Source organism: Chiloscyllium punctatum, chromosome 26 (assembly GCF_047496795.1).
Source record: "Chiloscyllium punctatum isolate Juve2018m chromosome 26, sChiPun1.3, whole genome shotgun sequence".
In the NCBI taxonomy this organism is placed as follows: Eukaryota; Metazoa; Chordata; class Chondrichthyes; order Orectolobiformes; family Hemiscylliidae; genus Chiloscyllium; species Chiloscyllium punctatum.
The window spans coordinates 79,554,685-79,571,478 of NC_092764.1; the positions used below are offsets into that span (position 1 = coordinate 79,554,685).

General features: G+C 41.0%; 1 protein-coding gene across 6 annotated transcripts in view; it reads right to left on the bottom strand.

The window, feature by feature from the left end:
• The window catches only part of phaf1 (phagosome assembly factor 1), a 175,241-nt gene that overhangs the window by 88,442 nt on the left and 70,005 nt on the right, over positions 1-16,794 (bottom strand). For 2 of the 6 annotated variants that reach the window (XM_072547773.1, XM_072547772.1), the window contains exon 6: positions 10,583-10,630. The exons of the other annotated variants lie outside the window; for them this stretch is intronic. In XM_072547773.1, the coding sequence (XP_072403874.1) occupies positions 10,583-10,630 (48 nt within the window). The remainder of the gene's footprint in view (positions 1-10,582; positions 10,631-16,794) is intronic. 6 annotated transcript variants of the gene reach the window in all.

The following is a 16,794-nucleotide window of genomic DNA, read 5'->3' on the forward strand; positions in this document are numbered from 1 at the left end:
AGAATATTGAGGGAGGCAAGAGAACAAAGCACCAGAGCATTGACAGACATCTTTGTATCCTCTTTGGCCAAAGGTGAGGTCCCAGATGACTGGAGAATAGCAAATGTTGTCCCACTGTTTAATAAGGGTAATAGTAATAATCCTCAAAATTACAGACCTGAGTGTCTCACGTCAGTAACTGGGGAAATTATTGGAAAAAGATTCTCAGGGTCGAGATCTACACACATTTAGAAGCGAATGGACTTATTAGCAATAGACTTTATGGTTTTATACAGGGGAAGTCCTGCGTCACTAACTTGTTTTTTTTTGAGGAGGAGGCAAAGATGATCGAGGGAAAAGCGGTTGATGTTATCTACATGAACTTCAGTAAAGCCTTTGACAAGTTCCCTCATGGCAGACTGATACAAAAGTAAAATCACATGGTACCAGGGGTGAGCTGGCAAGATGGATACAAAACTGGCTGAGTCATAACAGAGAGAAGGTCGCGGTGGAAAGATGCTTTTCGGAGGGCTATAACTAGTGGTGTTCCACAGGGATCAGTGCTAGGACCTCTGCTGCTCTTGATCTGAATAAACGACTTGGAGGAAAATGTGGCTGGTCTAATTAAGTTTGCGGACGATACAAAGGTTAGAGGAGTTGCGGATTGAGGTGGATTGTCAGAGGATAGCAGGACATATGTCAGTTGGAGGCATGGGCAGAAAAATGGCAGGTGAAGTCTAATCTGGACAAATGTAAGGTGATGCACTTTGGAAAGATAGGTACAAGTGTAAATTATAGTGTGAATGGCAGAACCTTTAGGAGTATTGATATGCAGGGGGATCTGGGTGTGCAGATCCACAAATATTGAAGGTGGCAGCGCATATAGATAAGGTAGTAAAAAAGGCCTATATAGCATGCTTGTCTTCATTGGAAGGGGCATGGAGTACAAGGATAAACAAATTATGCTGCAAGTTTTAGAACTTTAGTTAGGCCACACGTAGAATATTGTGTCGAGTTCAGGTCACTACCAGAAGGATGTGGATACTTTGGAGAGGGTACAGAAAAGGTTTACCGAGATGTTGCCTGGTTTGAGGGATTTTAACTATGAAGAAAGGTTAGATAAGCTGGGTTTGTTTTCACTGGGACACAGGAGGTTAAGGAGCAACCTGGTAGAATTTTAAAAGATTGTGAATGGCATGGATCGAGTGAAATGTATGAGGCTTTTTCCCAGGGCAGAGGGTCAATTACAAGAGCACACAGATCAAAGTGCAGGTTGAGGGGGGACAAGGTTTTCACAAAGAGGTTGGCGAGTGCCTGGTACATACTGCCAAAGGTGGTGGTGGTGGTGGTGGAAGCAGACAAGAGCACCTTTCAAAAAACACCTGGACAAATACACAAATAGGAAGCGAATAGAGGGATACAGATCCTGTAAGTGAAGACAATTTTAGTACAGAAGGGCAAAATGTGGCAGCACAAGCTCGGAGGACTGCAGGGCCTGTTCCTGTGCTGTACTGTTCTTTGTTCTTTCAATTGGTAAAATATTTGGACTTTAATTAATCTGTAAAAATATTGTTGCAAGTACAGGAATATCACAGATGCATTCTGACTCCACTGTTTTCAGATGTTGTCATTAAAATGTAGTGTGTGGATGAGGAAATGCAAAACACCCAATTTAGATCCTTGAGTGTCAAGAGGTAATGGCAAGGTGCGAACAATTACTCAATGTGTCTAAAATCATATGGGACCGTGTGAAAACAGGGAAGAACCACATATTACTGGATAGAGATAAGACATTGAATTGGACTAACTCCATTCATTGGATTGTGGGCATCGCAGGCTTGGCCAGCATTCATTGCCCTTTCCTAACTGCCGAGAGGGCAGTTAAGTGTTAACCTCATTGCTATGGTTCTGGAGTCACATGCCAGCTAGAGCAGGTAAAGGTGCTATAGAGCAGGATAGTAGTGAAACAGATGAGTCCCTCCCCCAGCAATTGGCAACATTTTCATGGTCATCAGTACACCCTTAATTGCAGAATGTTTTTCTGGATTAGTGGTGCTGGAAGAGCACAGCAGTTCAGGCAGCATCCAACGAGCAGCGAAATCGATGTTTCGGGCAAAAGCCCTTCATGAGGAATTCCTGATGAAGGGCTTTTGCCCGAAACGTCGATTTCGCTGCTCGTTGGTTGCTGCCTGAACTGCTGTGCTCTTCCAGCACCACTAATCCAGAATTTGGTTTCCAGCATCTGCAGTTATTGTTTTTACCTTGCAGAATGTTTTTGTCTACTGATTTTACATTTCACCTTCTGCCATGGTGAAATTTGAACATGTGCCCCCAGCATATTACCTGGATCTCAGGATTAATAGTCTAGCAACAATAGATCCTTGACTAACTAAACAGTTACCTCCCCAGGATGGTATGGCTGCAAAAACCTGCAGTCAAGTTGAGAAGCAAAATCAGGGAGGAAATTACTTGTGACTTTGCTTAGGTCCATTTGGTGCTGTCGTAAAGGCAGGCAATAGCGGAAGAAAGCAGAATACAGGTCGGGTCGGCCAGGGGCGCGGACAGGGTTTTTTTTTGGGGGGGGGGTATGTGGAAGAGAGTTGGATAGGATTTGGGAGTGGGCGAGGGAAGACTGGGTTTTTTGGGGTAGGGGGAGGGCGGACGAGATTGAGGGGGGGGCTGGATGTGATATTGGAACTGGGGTGAGGGCAGTCGGGGTTTTGGGGGCAAGGTGAGGGTGGACAGGGCGGAAGGGGTTGGGGGGCAGATGGGGTTTGGAGGCAGGGTGGGAGTGGACAGTGTTTGGAGGCAGTGTGGGAACATTCGGGATTGGGGGGGTGAGGGCGGACAGGGTTGGGCGAGGAGGGGATGTGGTGCGGGTGGACAGGGTTGAGGGGAGGAAGGGTTGTGGGCAGATGGGGTTTGGGGAGGGGTGGGAGCGGAAGGGTTTAAGGGAGGGGTGCGGTCAGACGGGGCTGGGGCTCACACACAGTGTGCTGCTGCCTCATCTCCTGAACGGGGAGCAGACTTTACAGAAATCTCCGAGCCCCAGAGGAAGTCAATTAACCAAATAATCCATTATCTGAACGAAATAGTGCCTGCCCATCTCTTTCAGATAATAGAGATTCCTCTGTATTCAGACTACAGGGAATGACTTGAATCTAAGAAAATGCGTTTCCCAGTATTGAGGCATCAAAAGATGTGAGTAGGTTGTTGAGCATGCTGATAGGGGTCACCGTTGGGACAACTAGTCATGTTATACATTGTTGATCTGACAAAAGGAAATGACAGCATTGTTGCTCAGCAGATGATGATGATAGCTGAAGGGACAGGTAGTGCTGAGGTAGGGGTGGGTTTGCAGAAGGACTTGGACAAGCTAGGAGAGTGGGCAAAGAAGTGGCAGAGGGAATACAATGTGGGAAGAATAGAGGTGTTGACTGTTTTCGAAATGGGGAAAGGCTTTGGAAATTTGAAGCACAAAGGGATTGGGAGTCCTAGTTCAAGATTCTCTAACTGTTAACATACAGGTTCAGTTGACATTCATGAAGGCAATTCCAATAGTAGTATTATTTTCAAGGGGTCTTGAATATAAAAGTAAGGATATACTGCTGAAGCCGTATAAGGCTCTGGTCAGACAGCATTTGGAATACTAAATTGTTTTGATCTGTATCTTAGGAAGAATATGTTGGCCTTGCAGGGGGTCCAAAGGAGGTTTACAAGAATGATCCTGGGCTTGTCATATGAGGAATGGTTGCAGGCTCTGGGTCTGTACTGAGAAGGACAAGGGTGGGGAATCTCATTGCAACTTGCAGAATACTGAGGGGCCTAGATAGAATGGATGTGGAGAAGATGTTTCCAACAGTAGGAGACTAGGACTTGAGGGCACAGCCTGAGTGAAGGTACGACCCTTTCGAAATGAGATAGGAGGAGTTTCCTCAACCAACTAGGGTGGTGAATCTATGGAACTAATCATTACAAAAGACTGTGGAAGCCAAATCACTGAGTGCATTGGAGAGAAATAGATAGCTTCTTGGTCAGCAAGGGGATCAAAAGGTTACAGGGAGAAGGTAAGAGAACAGGGTTGAGAAACATATCAGCCACAATCAAGTGGCAAAGCAGACTCAGTAGGCCTTATGGCCTAATTTTGCTCCTATATCTTATGGACAGCTGCTGTACAACATTGTGGTAAACGCAGAACTGAAAATTAGGCAGTTGAAACTGAGTGCTTATAAGAATTGTAATTGTTACAATATTCATTATAATCTCAGGTCATTTGCTCAAAAAAAATTCTCTTTCAGATTTACGTTTTCCGCATACTACCATCAGGTTAAAGGGATCAAAATACTAAATCTGTAACAACCAGGTATATAACAGAAAGTGAACAAGTTGCAATACATTGGTTACCACTGCTGCCTCACAGCGCCAGAGACCTGGGTTCAATTCCCACCTCAGGTGACTGACTGTGTGGAGTTTGCACATTCTCCTTGTGTCTGCGTGGGTTTCCTCTGGGTGCTCCGGTTTCCTCCCACAGTCCAAAGATGTGCAGGTTAGGTGAATTGGCCATTCTAAATTGCCCATAGTGTTAGGTAAGGGGTAAATGTAGGGGTATGGGTGGGTTGCGCTTTGGCGGGTCGGTGTGGACTTGTTGGGCCAAAGGGCCTGTTTCCACACTGTAAGTAATCTAATCTAAAAAAACATGTACAAATAGCACTTCCCATGATCACTTGCCAGCATGCAACCATCATCCAGCACTACAAAAGTTGAAAATTATTTTCTATTTGATGCCACTGAAAATACTTTGATTTCATTCCACTTAAATCTACTTTCCCAAAGCTACGTTGCAACACAACTTTGCCAATGTCTGAGTTGGGCTCAATCTTGAGTCTGTCAGTCATGTCAAGATGCTCCCTTGTCAATTCCTTGACAAAATTTGCATTATGGATACTGCAAAGAAAGGGTAACAGATCCAGCTGCTTCTATCATCGTGTACAAAATGTATTGCACCCATCAGCTTCACCAAAACCTATAATGACCAAACAATGAAATTAATCCAATTCCATGAACAATTAATTTATCACCTGTCCATCATTCGTTCCTGTTTGACTTTTCCAAGAGCATACTCAGCTTCCAACATTCCAGGGAAAAAAGCCCCAGCCTATTTAGCGTCTCTTTTTAATTCAAACCCTCCAGTCCCGGCAACATACTTGTAAATCTTTTCTGCACCCTCTCAATTTTAAATATGCAGAATTTTAAAAGTGGCTCCACTAATATCCTGTACAGCTACAACATGACGTCCCAATTCCTGTACATAAAGTTGCGATGTCATATTACAGCTGCACAGGACATTGCTGGAGCCACTTTTAAAATACTGCAGATTTAAAGCATTGAAGGACAATTCCCTTTGGTGGAGAGAAATGGGGACAATTTAAATACATAGGGTCTTTCATTTCAGTCAGACAATGAAAACATTTGAGTGTGTTAGAGTCTATGGACTCACCTCCCCAGACAGCAGTGGATAAGGTTATTCAATACCAGAGATAGAAAAATTCTGGAGTAAGGAAATTCAAAGAGTATTTGGATAAGTAGGAAGAGAGTTGAGACCACACCATATCAGCTAAAATCTTATCAACTGACAGAACAGGTCTGAGGGACTGAATAGCCTATCCCTAATTTGTGTTTGTACGTAAGAATTTTACCCAACTATGTCACATTTGATACATTTTGGCCCTAAACAGATTCTGCTTTCCTTAATTATCTACTTGCTCTTATGTATTTACAAGATCTTCGGGTTTTCTGAACCAAACTTAATATTCTTCTCTACCCTCTTTTCCTTCCTAATTTTCTTGGTAATTTAATCAGTGTATCTTCCGTATTTGAATTTTCTAATGTTGAAACCCTCTCAAGGGCACTCCCTCAGTGCGCCTCAAAAGACTGCTTCAATTCTGGATGATCACTACCCCTGTATCTATGGTTCCTTGGTCTCCAAAATAGTACTCCAGTATTGACTCTCACTAACAATTTCTGCTTTTCACCAACAATTTCATGAAGAACTCAGTCTGTTTATTTCCCAGAGTTATAGTTTTGGTCCATTGTATTAAGCAAATACTACTCAAGCTTTCCAACTCCCCCTCTCAGCTAAACTGAATTCTGTGACTCTCACATTTAAGCCCTTGAAGCTCTCAGGACTTTTCCTGAACCTTGACTCAAACACTCACTGCATACCAATTCCAAGAACTTATCCTCAAGTTTAACAACACACCATCCAAATTGCTCTCAACTACTCATTGATTTCCCCTACACACAACTCACTTGGTTCTGTTGCCTTCCCAGCAGTACAGCAAAAAGCAGTACTACTTAACATGGAGTGTCTACCTCCCTTTAACCTAGACAGTCTTCCCTATCAGCCTGTAACCTGTGAACTTCTCTTCAGTGAAACCCAAACTTTCCTGAGTGACCTACTGAAAACATTCCAATGGGCCACTTCTCAATTTAAAAAAATTCAAATAAAATAATTCAAGTTCTTTATACAAAAAAAAGCTTCTCTGGAATCAAAACCATTCAGCATGGGAATCAATCTTTTAAAAGGAGCAATCCAGTTATTCCCAGTTTCCCACATTTTCCTCCAGACTTTTTTTTAAAAAAACCCTTTTTAGGTATTTGCAAGCTGTAACCACTTGAAAGCCACTCCTGTACATTTGGAATTTTTATTTAAATTTAGAAATAGTATTTTTTAAAAAGTAAATTTTAATTTTTCATCCCGTCTCAAGTTCAAGCAAATGATTTGTTCAACAATTCTAGGTAGAGTTGAAGTAAGTGTAGTTAGGAAGTGGAATACTTGAGTGGTGCATAAAGATAATTATTCTGTTTAACATTATTTTACTATGCTATGCTTATTTATTCACAAATCTATAGAGCGTACACTGATTCTCACAGCACAGAACACATCTCAAGGCAGTAGGAATACAAAGGGTTGGGAATTTTGCCTGCTATAAAAAAATTGGGCAACACAAAGGAAAAGAAACCTTGAGCACCAATAAACAGGGATTTAAAAAACTGAACACAAGAATCCAAGTTATATTCCAGAATGCTTGAAAGCATGGAATTATGCATTATTTTACTTTAAAATTGAAAAAAAAGCAGTTATTGAAATGTTGCTAGCCCAAACAGCCACACACTTGATTGCCTGCAGTGCCATCAAAGTTAGTGATTGAAGGTCTAAGTCTCCTATAATTTAATGCAAATTGTAACTATGGAGTGTGAAGTAAAAGAAAACAAACAAGTTATCACTCGAGAGTATAGTGGACAGGGCATATGTATTGCATCATAGGAACCCCTGATTTAAATCACAGTTGATAAGATCAACAAAAGTACCTCTGCTTTTTATCATCATCATGTTTTCCCCAGTAAGGATAGGAAATTTCGGAACCCCATCTTGCATTTGCTATCATTTTTCTTACTACTGCTGCTTTTATTATTACTCCTACAATCTTCAGCTTTTGTGCCTTCCTCCAGCAGTATCCAATGATAAAAGATACACATTTTAGACTGCTCCAAAATTGATCAGTATAGGTTTAGCACTCCAGCAAGACAGAAGTGAATAAATCAGTACAGTTTAAAGCTTAGCATCAAAATTATGTAAATGAGGGTCCTGCATTTGAAAAAAAAAGCACAGGGCTTACAATGAAAAGAAGGATGGGTGGAAACAGAATGGTGATTCATTACTTCATTTTCATACAAACAGAAAGTAAACAGATCATATTCAGATAACTTTACATTTCCTTTTCAGTGGCTGCTGGCAGTGAGCTGCCTTCCTGAATTTCTGCAGCCTGTGTGGTGTGGTATGCCTATGGTGCTGTTTTCAGGATCCTGAATCAAAATCATGAATTCCAGGATTTTGACAGCAGTAAAGGAATAATGAGATAATCCCAGGTTAGGATGATGAGCAGCTTGGAGAGAAAATCACTACTCATGTTCCCATGTATTCACTGTCCTTGTTTTTCTAGATGTAAAGATTACAGATTTGGAAGATATTGCCTAAACCACCTTGGTGAGTTAAAATATATGTTGCACATTGTACACTTTGCTGTCAGTATTTCAGTGGTGAAGACAGTGATTGTTGAATGTGTGTTAGATGGGATATTAGCTTGGTGACTTATTTTGTCCTGAACAGTGTTGAGTTTGTGTTATTGGAACTGCACTCATGGAGGCAAATGGACAGCATTCCACTACACTCCTAACTTGCATCTAACAGTTGATTAGCATGCTTCGGAGGCAGGTGGTGACTTACATGTTGCACAATTCCCAGTCTCTGACTTGCTTTTGCAGCCACTGTATTTACATAGTCAGTCCTTTTCAGTTTCTAGTCAATGGTAACTCCCAAAACGCTGAAGTGGTAGGGATTCAGCAATGATGCTGGGGGAATTTGAGGAGGCAGTGATGTATTGTTAGCTTGGCGCTTCAGCCTGGTCATTAGCACTGATGGGTTCCCTCATATCAATGAGATATATATTTGTGGAGCCTGTTCCTCCAGTGAGTTAATTACCAATCACTATTCATGACTGGATGCTGCAAGAGCAGCAAGACAGTTGGGGGAGAACATATCTGGTAATCAGCAGATTTCTTTGTTCATGCATGACCTCACCCAGTGGTGCACAACTCCAGAGGGTGTCCTTAGTGAGAGGTGCAGTGGTCACTCTCACCAGTAGTGTAATGAATATGCACAGCTTCAATGGTTAGAATGGCAAGAATTTAGTGAAGTAGGTTATTCCTTTTTGTTTGTCCCTTCATGACCTGCTGCAGTCTAGCAGCTGTGCCTTACGACCTAGCTAGCCTTGGTGTTAGAGTTACCTTTGGTGATAGGAATGGAGAACTTCAGAGCCTATGTATTCTGTGCCCTCACCTTCCTTCAAATGAGGCTCAACATGGAATGCAGATTCCTGAGGAGGCGTTGACTATGGTGTGTGCATGTTGGTAGCAATTCAGTTTTTCTTTCATATGCTTGACCTGATGCCACGAGATATCACGGGCCCGAGACTATTTTGACTACATGCATAGCAATTTGCTCCTGACTGCATACCACTGTGTTGCCATCTTTGGTGGCTCTTTCCTAAGTGGGGCATGAAACACTTAAGGATGATGATGGCAGTGCCTGCTATGGTCATATTTATAGACAAAATTAGGCTGCTGCTTGACTAGTCTATGGGATAGCTCAACTTTTGCACCAGACCCCAAATGTTAGCAAGAAAAACTGTGCATGGTCAGTGAGTCTATGTATATGCTTTTGACAATTCTGGTGCTTTGGTCAATGCCAGGTGATCCAGGCAGTTTAATTTCTTGTTTGGAAGTATAAACCGCAACTCTTTTTTTCAACTTTTGACTGTTATTGGAATATGGATTTTTTTTGCCACAGGGATTGGTTAAAGTAAGGATATCCAAATGGATAGTTAGACAAATATTGGAGGCCAAGGTTGGTTCAGGATCAAGAAGTAATGACAAGTATAGCTGGGATTGCCTCTGTGACAGCTCTTTATGCTGGAATAATGAGTTGTAAATTTTTTTGTGCTTTAAAGTTAAATGTTTCCATGGTAAGGAATTTCAGTATAAGTTTCAAGAGGCCAAGGAGCACTGTGGAGCTTGCACTTCTGGAACTTTAAAACGTTGAAAATTCCTGAATCAGGGAGCACATGAGGGTTGTCACTAAGAACTTATAATGTTTCAGAACACATGGAGGAGTCAAGCTGCCAAACAGCACTTTAGTGTCACTTTATTCATTTCAAACAACACATCGCTGCCTTCTCAGTTCCTGCATATAAACCTCTTATCTCAGTCTTCTGTGGTCCGCTTAATAGTGCCAGAGACCCTCTCAAGAGTCCAGTGACTTTTAAATGTTATGACAATTTTTTCTGCTCTAAATACAAACGTTCACAGATTAAATTTGAAAAACTCAGTTGATTTACCTTAAAAGAAATGTATCATTAGTTTGAAATAATTCTTGAATCTTCAATATCCGACTTTGTTAGTTACTTCCCACACTTTTGATTTCTAGGTTTACAACTTTGGACCAAAATTTGCAATTTTATTATTTACAATTTGAAGCATGACGGAGAGAATTAACCATCTGGAGTTAAAAATTCCAAATATTTACAACCTTCATTGAAGCTTGAACTGATGACCAGTAACTGACATTTGTGACCCACAGATGCCAGGTAATGGCCATTCCCAAGTGCAGTGAACCTAACGATCTCCTGATGACATTGCATTGACAACAATGAACCTCACTAACAACATATTGGAGGTTACCATTGATAAGAAACTGAACTGGTTCAGCATTATACACATTGAGGCTACAGGTCAGAGGCTAGGAAATCTGCAACTCACCGAACTCCTCAATGTCCACCAGCTCTAAGGCACATGCAAGGAATGCAATAGATACTTGTCTGGATGAGTGTAGCTCCAACAGTGTTAGAAAGTTTGACACCATTCAGGACAAAGCAATCTACTTGAATGGCATCACATCCACCACCTTAAAAACATTCACTCCCTCCACCACTAAGACACTGTGACAACAATGTGTATCATGTACAAGAGGCACTGCAGCACTCACCAAGGCTCCATTGACAGCCTCTTCCAAACCAGTGACCCGTTGGTGTACCTACAAAGTTCAAGGCACCAGTTCAATTTCATGAGGACAATTAAGGGTATGCAATAAATACTGGGCTAATCAGTGACAATATAATCCTTTGAATTGTCAAATAAAAACAATATTCACAGATACCTGGATTACTAATAGCATGCACTATTACCAAAACCAATTTCTAACAGAAGTTAGGCCTAGATTTTAAAAGTTTAAAAAAGAATGGAGAATTGCAACGAAATTATTTCAACAGTAACTTACTTGACTTAGCTCATGCCTCCTAAAAAAGCAAACTTAATTTTTATGGATGTTGTCCTGAGTTTTAACCTGTTTACTGCATGTAAGTTACTATTGGGCTCGTTTAGTCATTTTTCTGTCTGGTTCTTGCCAACAGGCAACCTAATAAACAGGATGGAGGCCATTTGTGGTCAGGAACCCTACTGCGCCAGGTTGTAACCTATGAGAGCAAGAATTATTCTAAGGGAATCAGAGAGATTGTAGCGGAATCAATTACGATTCATGAGAGATATTTCCAGTTAGCTGGGCAGTTTAGTGCACCTAGGCTCATAAGTAGCACTGTCAAAGCAGATTCACTCATCTTAAAGATTCAACTCTCCTATCAGATTTCTGCAAGTCAAGAGAAAACAGATCAACATAATTTCCAAACAGAATAACAGGTGAAGTGAAAGCAGGCAGCTTAATGTTAATTTTTAAAGGGCACTCACTTGCCAAGAGCAGATTGGGTCACCCATTTCTAGTTTGGTCTTGGGTAAAACAAGTAGTTGATCGGTTTAAGGGATAATAGGCTCCCATTTCACAACTTCTGGCATTTAAATATTTACAACTATACCATTCCAACTCGCCAAACTGTGGGAATTGAAACACAGACCACTGAGGTGTGCAACTGAAATGCTGCAATGTATGCTATTTAAGTCTGACCCATGTCAGTCGTGGCTATCTTCAGTGATCATTTTCTGTACTTAGAAAATCACAACCTACTGGGACTTTCCTGGTTCCTAGCCTTCAACTAATTTTGATTTCAATGCACATACCAAAATGAGACTGTCATGTTGGTTCAGGCAGCACACCAACACTATTTCCTCCATTGAATCAGGTTTCTGGAATTCTAGACTGATTTTCTTGGGTTCAATGTCACCCGCCACTCCGGTTAATGGAGTTTGTGGAGACACCTTTTTCCAGTAAACAATAACTAAACAAATGATACTCCAATCCAAGGACTGCAAGAAAGCCCTTACTCAGACACTGCTGCCACGTGGATTTTTTTTTGCTTAGTATGGGAAATTGGATAAATGTTATTAATTTGAGCCACAGGCTTTCATCCAATTATTACTCTTACTTGAAGATTTCTTCCTAAATGTAGCATTTTTTTAAAAAACAATCTTTCTAAAAATTTACACATTGATGTGCTATCCAAAATTTCACAATAGTTGTTTCTTCAGACACTAATTATCTTAATTAACATTTTATGCAAAACCTTATTTCCTTGGATTCAGCTCGCTCCCTGACTGCTTGGTGAATATCGCTTTCCATTTTTCCAAGAAGAAAATACAATCCAAGAAAATGATAGCACCCACCCAGGATGTTTCTTTTATGCACAAGCCACAAATACCTCAAGCTTTGTTCAACAAAATTTTCTTTGTATTATTTACTTGCAATCAGTCAATACTCATTTGGACACAATTTTTTTATCCACATGCTTATGAACTAAAGGCAAATGTTCTATTAATCCTCAATTAAACTTACTTTTATCTTGAATGTTCAGTTCTAACAATGCACATTTTCAAATTCAGAACATTCAATTCTATATAATGTTTCAAATATGGACTAACATATTACATATGGATTGAAGAACAGAAATGCATTACAATTTAAAGTTAATTCTTCTCAAGAAGGGAGGGGGTTTCTCTAAATTGCTGTACACTAATGTCAGACTGCTGATTGCATAACTGTGGGAGGGTGTGACTAGCAGGATATTAAAATTACACCAGACTAAAATGAGACGTAACTAATTAAACCAGCTGGTCTTCTATGCCCCAGAAAGGTTTTAACACAGAACCTATGAACCACATAGCTCAGTCAAAGCAAGCATCACAATGGCCAATTTTCTACTTCTAAAAGATTGACTTAAAGCTGGTCTATGAAATGTACCACATTTAAAATAATTACCAACAGTCCATTCACTCCTATAACAAAACTTGCATGACATGCAGAAGTCTGAAACACAACAAAAACAAATCAGACATATATAATATCTATGATGGCAGCAGACTACCTTTCCATCTTGTTTTGCAGTTTCAGAATGTCTACACTGGTTTCCCAAGCCAAGGGATGCTTTATGTATAAATGTAATTCATATTACAAACACTGGATGGTGCTAAAAGCAACATCACAAGCTGAGTTACTTTCTTAGGACATACACACACATGCACATACATTAACAATACAAGTCACTTCAAATGTCAGAGGGATAGCATGGCCAACTTTAAGTGCTTTTTTTCTTGACTTTGTGATTTTGCAAAAAATCCCAATCAGTTTTTTTTTGTCATCTTGACAGAGTCAAAGAGTCAGAGTCATAGAGATGTACAGCATGGAAACAGACCATTCGGTCCAACCCATCCACGCCGGCCAGATATCCCAACCCAATCTAGTCCCACCTGCCAGCACCTGGCCCATATCCGTACACGCTTGAACATACGCAGTCCAGCCCAGTTTAGAAATAAGTGACCCTCAATTTACCTTAGAAACCCCAAAGTTACAAAAGCCTTAGTTTTCATTTAATTTGTTCACTATGCATGCAATATCATGCATGCCCAGTGCTTCTTGCTCATTCGTATAACCTTTGGAAAAGTGTGTTATTGAACCCCTACTACAGCCCACAAGAGGGGAAGAGAGTACTTAAACCTATAGTACTCTGAGGCAACCTCAGAGTTCGGATCCAGTGGCAGTGATATAATTCCACAATATAGATACTATAGTATATGTAATGCAGAAGATAGATACAGATTTCAATATTCAGATTGATCAGCTACTGCACAGGCAAGACTCAGCCACAATGCACATCAAACAGAAACCAGAGCTGCTAAGGGAAAGTAAGATGACACACCGATTGGGAAAGAACTTGAGAATGAAAGTTTATTATTGGCTGTTCAGCTTCCCTTCCATTCCCAAGTGGTGATCCAAGTCAAAATTTAATTTTGATGACATTAGATTCCCTACAGGGTGGAAACAGGCCATTTGGCACCAACAAGTCCACACTGATCCTCCCAAGGTTAACTCACCCTGACCCATTCCCCTACATTAACCCTGACTAATGCACCTAACACTATGGGCAATTTAGTATGGCCAGTTTACCTGTGCTGCACATCTTTGGATTGTGGGAGGAAACCAGAGCATGGAGCACCCAGAGGAAATCCACGCAGACATGGGGGATGCAAACTCCAAACAGTGGCCCAAGGTGGGAATCGAACTTGGGTCCCTAGCGCTGAGGGCTTGAAACTATTTTCAATTTCGTTACAATTGTATTATTTCATCTAACCTTTCAAGGTGAAATCTCTTACACTATCCTTCATAGTTTTATTCATTCACAGTTCCCTAATAAAACAATGCACATTTGCAATTAACATCCAAGAAATCCTAAATGCAAGCAAGTAATGCAAAATTTAAAATGTCTTTGCTGGAAAACAAGCTGTAACGGTTAATACTCTGAAGTAACACAAGACGATCAAGGTACTCAGAAGTCCTGCATAAGTTAGACCAGGCAATCAAATGGACTGGACAAATTATCGTTTGAAGTTATAGCCTTTTGTCTTCTGATAAATTAATGCAATAGTTATATCCTTTAATGGAAATACTGACAATAGCAATATTCGATTTGTTCTGTGCTAATTCCATAGGCTAGTAAAATAGGCTCCAAACAAAATAATCTAATGTAATAATTTAACATGACTCAAACAAAAAAAATTAATTCAGATTTGTTGAACAAAAGTTCAAAGCACCAATCATCTTTTTTGAAGATAATTCAACAATCTAACCACTGAACTTTGCTAGATGTACAAACCTGCACTCTTCACAAGCAGTTTACATTTTGACAAAAGCTAGGAGAAAGTGAGTACTGCAGATGCTGGAGATCAGAGCTGAAAAATGTGTTGCTGGAAAAGCACAGCAGGTCAGGCGTTTTGGGCATAAGACCAATCGACGTTTTGGGCATAAGTCCTTCTTCGGGAATGAGGATTCCCCTGCTTCTTGGATGCTGCCTGACCTGCTGCGCTTTTCTAGCAACACATCATATTGACAAAAGCTGATAAGATACATGGGAAATATCTAAATTACTTTAATATTTATAATATCACTCAATTTTTCTTGCAGTTTTTCTTTATGGTACTGACTTTAAGTGAGGCAATGCCTGGGTGGAGAATCTTATCAAAATCTGCAGCAGGATAGCAAAAGCACAGTACAAGAACAGACTTCTTTCCTCTGGCGTCAATGACCACCTTCCAATACAATTTAATAATTGTTACTTAATCTGACTAGTCCACTTCCAAATTACCTAAATTTGCACCCTAAACTCAACCACCCTCATTGATAATTTTGATATTGAGAGGAATAGGTGAGGTAGGGACCTATGTCTGGCAGTCAGCATCACAATCGAGCAGATGAGGTGAGGACCTTCACCAAAAAGCAGACAGACTAGCTGCAGACCAGAGTGAGATTCTGGACAGAAGCAAGGATAAAGTTTTTCTAGTTTATGTTTAAGAAAGAGTAAGGGTAAAATAAAGGCAACGGTCCATATTCTATTCAGTTGCAATATCTCGGGGGAATTCATGACTATGATTTGCACATCCTGCATGGTGGGAGAAATCTTAGCAGTTCTTGGCAGTCTGGCTGACCAGGTGCACAGGCAGTGCCTCCCGTTGGGTCTGAGCTCCGGGTTTTGGAGCTTTAATAGCTTGTGGAGGATTTACAATGCAGCTCACAAAGTGGACAGGTTTGACGACTGCATATTTCAGGATGTGGTCATGCTGCAGTTTAAAGTGCAGGCAGAGGCAAAAATGGCTAGGCAGCTATTGAAGAAATCCACCTAATGCACCTTGCTTGAAAACAATAACAGTGGTGACTCCTTTGTGGAGGCCAGCTAGAGCCAACACTGTGGCAGTGTGGTTCAGGTGCATAAAGGGATGGGGAGCAATGACTGTGGAACAGCTAGAGTAGTAGGGAATTCATCTTTAAGGGAGCGGGCAAGTGCTTTTGCCTAGGATAGTACATGGCCTTCTGTGTGCCAGGGTCAAGGATGTCACAGAATGACATTCTGAATGGGATGCTAAACAGCCAAATGTTGTGAGCCATGTTGGGACCAGATAAGGGAAACAAAGTGCTGCATTGAGGAGTTCAGAAAGGTAGTAATCTCTGGATTACTCTCAGTACCATACAGTATAGAGTAAAGGAATAGCAGGATACAGCTGATGAATGTGTGACTGAAAGAGATGGTGCCGGAGGGATGGCTTCAGATTCCAGAGGTATTAGAACTTTTTTTTATTCTGTGTAATTTGAGTGCATTTAGTCAGTCAGCATTTATTGTCACCCCCTAGTAACCCTTGAGAAGGTGGTGAAGAGATGCTTTGTTGAAGTGCTGCAGTCCATGTGCTGGAAGGTAGGCCTATAATGCAAGAGGAGAAAGTGAGGACTGCAGATGCTGGAGATCAGAGCTGAAAATGTGTTGCTGGAAAAGCGCAGGTCAGGCAGCATCCAAGGAGCAGGAGAATTGACGTTTTGGGCTCATGATACATTGCCATGTCAGCATAGTGAGTGATTTGGAGGTGAGCCTGCAGGTGGTGGCATTCCCATGTATTTACTGCCCTTGTCCTTCTAGATGGTAGTTGTCATGGCCTTGGAAGATCCTCCGAACATTTTGCAAATTTCTGCAGTGCATCTTGTAGATTGTACACAGTGCCGCTACAGAGCATCAGTGGTGAAGACGGTGGATGTTTGTGGGTGTGGTGCCTTTGTTAATCACCTTATTTATGCCCTCACTACTTTATAAACCTCTCAGGCCAGTCCTCAACCTCCTACACTCCAGTGGAAAATGTTTCAGCCTATCCACCTCTTCCTATAACTCAAACCCGCCATTCCTTGCAAAATTCCAGTAAACCTTTTCTGAAGCCTTT